The following is a 5,000-nucleotide window of genomic DNA, read 5'->3' on the forward strand; positions in this document are numbered from 1 at the left end:
ACTGATAAAAATGACAAAAATACACAAAATTGCAAAACTTTAACTAAAATGACTGTGAAGTGAAAACAAATCAATAAAATAAAAATTCAAAATATGAACAGAACTATAATAGTACAACTAATACATTTACAAAAATAAACCTATAGACATTTTAAAACAAAAAAAACTAAATTAAAGTTAATTCAAAATATGAAAAAAAAATTGCTACAACTTTAACAAACATTAAAGTGAAAACAAAGATTAAAATCTAATTCAAAACATGAATAAACCTTGTATGTGAATGATGGTAAAGTGACAGAGCTGTATGTTATTTTTATTAAAGGCTCTTCCAAAAAAAAGTGCCTTTTGACAGTTTTAACTGTTAGATCACACTATAAAAGATCATTTATAAGTGCATGTTTTACCTAAAATAATATTTCAGTTTTTATACTTTATTATACGTTATTTGTGAAATTTACTAGCAATTTCTGAGTGAAAATAGTTTCTACACCCTTTTTTGTGTTAGACTGGATATAAAGATCCATATCAAGTGAAAGTTTACAAGTTTAGTGCTTTTATATGTCAAAGTAAGTATGGTACTTTAACACTGATCCTGGTTCAATATAAGTCCGACTGTAATAAACCCAGAACAGTTTCTCTTTGTTCCTGTCCTGTAGAGACACTGACCCCAGATCTGTTAACAAAAGGAGTCTTTGATCTGCAATGTTGCCCCACAAAACCCACCGGGTCACTCTGTTAATGACGCTCGTATCCTGCCTGCTGATTGGCCGTGGAACCTGTCAATCAAACTCATCCAACAGCTCTCATCTCTCTGATGACCCTGAGTCCCCGGGGTCGAATCGCGTAACCTCTGACCCCAGATCTGCCCAGGGTCGTCCACCGGCGTGTCTCAGGAGGACGTCTATTGAGGGTTTGTTCAAGTACGTGAACACGGTCCTGTCGTGCGTGATCTTCGCGGTGGGAATGCTGGGAAACGCGACGCTTCTGAGGATCATCTACCAGAACAAGACCATGAGGAATGGCCCGAACGCTCTGATCGCCAGTCTGGCCCTTGGGGACCTCGTGTACATCGCCATCGACATTCCCATCAACCTCTACAAGGTAAAACTTGAAATATTAATATATTAAATAATTATTTTATAATATATATATATATATATATATATATATATATATATATATATATTATACCCACCCGAATACAGTAAAACTGCACAAATTTAGAGTGGCCTTTTATTGTGGCCAGCCTAAGGCACACCTGTGCAATAATCATGCTGTCTAATCAGCATCTTGGTATGCCACACCTGTGAGGTGGATGGATTATCTCGACAAAGGAGAAGTGCTCACTAACACAGATTTAGACAGATTTGTGAACAATATTTGAGAGAAATAGGCCTTTTGTGTACATAGAAAAAGTCTTAGATCTTTGAGTTCAGCTCAAGAAAAATGGGGGCAAAAACAAAAGTGTTGCGTTTATAATTTTGTTCAGTGTAATTTTGTTCATATATATATATATACATACATATACACAATCTAAAAGTATTTTATAAAAACAAAATATTCTAATAAATAGTATTACATTTGTCTAATATTTTAAAAACATTGTTTACTCATATTTTTATAATAATTATATACGTATATATATATAACGTGTGCAGCAGTGAGTCAGACAGACTTATTCTGGGACAGTTATCAGAGTAACACTCATCACACGTTCAATCACACACACACACACACACACACACACACACACACACACACACACACACAGAGATAAAGGCTCTTCACTGGTTGGTGTTTAAACACACACACAGGTTGTCCAGCGTTTGAAGTGTGTGTGTGTGTTTCAGCTGCTGGCGATGCGGTGGCCCTTCGACGACAGTGTGTTCGGCCTGTTCCTGTGTAAACTCATGCCGTTCCTGCAGAAAACATCAGTCGGAATCACAGTTCTCAACCTGTGCGCGCTCAGTGTGGACAGGTAACACACACACACACACACACACACAACTTCATGGACATGCTTCGAAAAGGTTAAATGGTCCAGAACACACTTGTGCTCCTCGCGGTCAGAAATGAGCGCCTTGGAAATAAATGAGAGACTAATTTCCTCTAGTGGAAGCGTTTGGTACTGCAGCCGAACACAATCTCACTGAAAGCTCATTTTTTAAAGATATCAACCTCAAATTTAGAACACAAAAAAGTTCTATAACTTCACTTCAGCAGTAATCGTAGTTTATGTGCATGTCTTTAGGCATAGGCCTATCTGTATAGATATTGAATGGAGATTTAATTACATGGTATTTGTGGATATTTTCATATGCATATTATTGTTTCCTACTTGAGTTAGTAAATTGGTATTGTTCAATAAAAAAAAAAAAAAAAAAAAAAAAACAGTAATGGGAAGCTGTAGTAACTTTACACCATTTACCTTGTGTGTTTTGGATCGCTATAGTAACAGTACACCGTTTACCTCGTGTGTGTTGGAACTCTTTAGTAACTGTACACCGTTTACCTCGTGTGTGTTGGAACGCTTTAGTAACTGTACACCGTTTACCTCGTGTGTGTTGGAACGCTTTAGTAACTGTACACCGTTTACCTCGTGTGTGTTGGAACGCTTTAGTAACTGTACACCGTTTACCTCGTGTGTGTTGGATCGCTATAGTAACTTTACACTGTTTACCTTGTGTGTGTTGGATCGCTATAGTAACTATACACCGTTTACCTTGTGTGTGTTGGAACGCTTTAGTAACTGTACACCGTTTACCTTGTGTGTGTTGGAACGCTTTAGTAACTGTACACCGTTTACCTCGTGTGTGTTGGATCGCTATAGTAACTTTACACTGTTTACCTTGTGTGTGTTGGATCGCTATAGTAACTGTACACCGTTTACCTCGTGTGTGTTGGATCGCTATAGTAACTTTACACCGTTTACCTTGTGTGTGTTGGAACACTTTAGTAACTGTACACCGTTTACCTCGTGTGTGTTGGAACACTATTGTAACTTTACACGTTAACCTCGTGTGTGTTGGATCGCTTTAGTATCTTTACACGTTTACCTTGTGTGTTTTGGAACGCTATAGTAACTTTACACTGTTTACCTTGTGTGTGTTGGATCGCTATAATAACTTTACACCGTTTACCTTGTGTGTGCTGGAACGCTTTAGTAACTTTACACCGTTTACCTCGTGTGTGTTGGAACACTATTGTAACTTTACACGTTTACCTCGTGTGTGTTGGAACGCTATTGTAACTGTACACCGTTTACCTTGTGTGTGTTGGAACGCTTTAGTAACTTTACACGTTAACCTCGTGTGTGTTGGATCGCTTTAGTAACTTTACACGTTTACCTTGTGTGTTTTGGAACGCTATAGTAACTTTACACTGTTTACCTTGTGTGTGTTGGATCGCTATAATAACTTTACACCGTTTACCTTGTGTGTGTTGGAACGCTTTAGTAACTTTACACCGTTTACCTCGTGTGTGTTGGATCACTATTGTAACTTTACACGTTTACCTCGTGTGTGTTGGAACGCTATAATAACTTTACACCGTTTACCTTGTGTGTGTTGGAACGCTTTAGTAACTTTACACCGTTTACCTCGTGTGTGTTGGAACACTATTGTAACTTTACACGTTTACCTCGTGTGTGTTGGATCGCTATAGTAACTGTACACCGTTTACCTCGTGTGTGTTGGATCGCTATAGTAACTTTACACCGTTTACCTTGTGTGTGTTGGAACACTTTAGTAACTGTACACCGTTTACCTTGTGTGTGTTGGATCGCTATAGTAACTTTACACCGTTTACCTTGTGTGTGTTGGAACACTTTAGTAACTGTACACCGTTTACCTCGTGTGTGTTGGAACACTATTGTAACTTTACATGTTAACCTCGTGTGTGTTGGATCGCTTTAGTAACTTTACACGTTTACCTTGTGTGTTTTGGAACGCTATAGTAACTTTACACTGTTTACCTTGTGTGTGTTGGATCGCTATAGTAACTTTACACCGTTTACCTTGTGTGTGTTGGAACGCTTTAGTAACTTTACACCGTTTACCTCGTGTGTGTTGGAACACTATTGTAACTTTACACGTTTACCTCGTGTGTGTTGGATCGCTATAGTAACTTTACACCGTTTACCTCGTGTGTGTTGGAACACTATTGTAACTTTACACGTTTACCTCGTGTGTGTTGGAACGCTTTAGTAACTTTACATCGTTTACCTTGTGTGTGTTGGATCGCTTTAGTAACTTTACACCGTTTACCTCGTGTGTGTTGGATCGCTATAGTAACTTTACACCGTTTACCTTGTGTGTGTTGGAACACTATAGTAATTTTACACTGTTTACCTCGTGTGTGTTGGAACACTATAGTAACTTTACACTGTTTACCTTGTGTGTGTTGGATCGCTATAGTAACTTTACACCGTTTACCTTGTGTGTGTTGGAACACTTTAGTAACTGTACACCGTTTACCTCGTGTGTGTTGGAACACTATTGTAACTTTAAACGTTAACCTCGTGTGTGTTGGATCGCTTTAGTAACTTTACACGTTTACCTTGTGTGTTTTGGAACGCTATAGTAACTTTACACTGTTTACCTTGTGTGTGTTGGATCGCTATAGTAACTTTACACCGTTTACCTTGTGTGTGTTGGAACGCTTTAGTAACTTTACACCGTTTACCTCGTGTGTGTTGGAACACTATTGTAACTTTACACGTTAACCTCGTGTGTGTTGGATCGCTATAGTAACTGTACACCGTTTACCTCGTGTGTGTTGGATCGCTATAGTAACTTTACACCGTTTACCTTGTGTGTGTTGGATCGCTATAATAACTTTACACCGTTTACCTTGTGTGTGTTGGAACGCTTTAGTAACTTTACACCGTTTACCTCGTGTGTGTTGGAACACTATTGTAACTTTACACGTTTACCTCGTGTGTGTTGGATCGCTATAGTAACTGTACACCGTTTACCTCGTGTGTGTTGGATCGCTATAGT

General features: G+C 38.4%; 1 protein-coding gene across 3 annotated transcripts in view; it reads left to right on the forward strand.

The window, feature by feature from the left end:
- Window positions 1-5,000, forward strand: part of ednrab (endothelin receptor type Ab) — a 13,926-nt gene that overhangs the window by 2,105 nt on the left and 6,821 nt on the right. Inside the window, exons 1-3 of one of the 3 annotated variants that reach the window (XM_084427135.1) lie at window positions 504-566; window positions 633-1,101; window positions 1,851-1,978. In XM_084427135.1, the coding sequence (XP_084283261.1) occupies window positions 703-1,101; window positions 1,851-1,978 (527 nt within the window). In that variant the 5' untranslated portion in view covers window positions 504-566; window positions 633-702. Of the gene's footprint in view, window positions 1-503; window positions 567-632; window positions 1,102-1,850; window positions 1,979-5,000 lie in introns of those variants that run through there. The other 2 variants (XM_084427136.1, XM_084427137.1) reach the window with 2 other exon arrangements.

Source organism: Rutilus rutilus (genome assembly GCF_951802725.1).
Source record: "Rutilus rutilus genome assembly, chromosome: 13".
NCBI lineage: Eukaryota > Metazoa > Chordata > Actinopteri > Cypriniformes > Leuciscidae > Rutilus > Rutilus rutilus.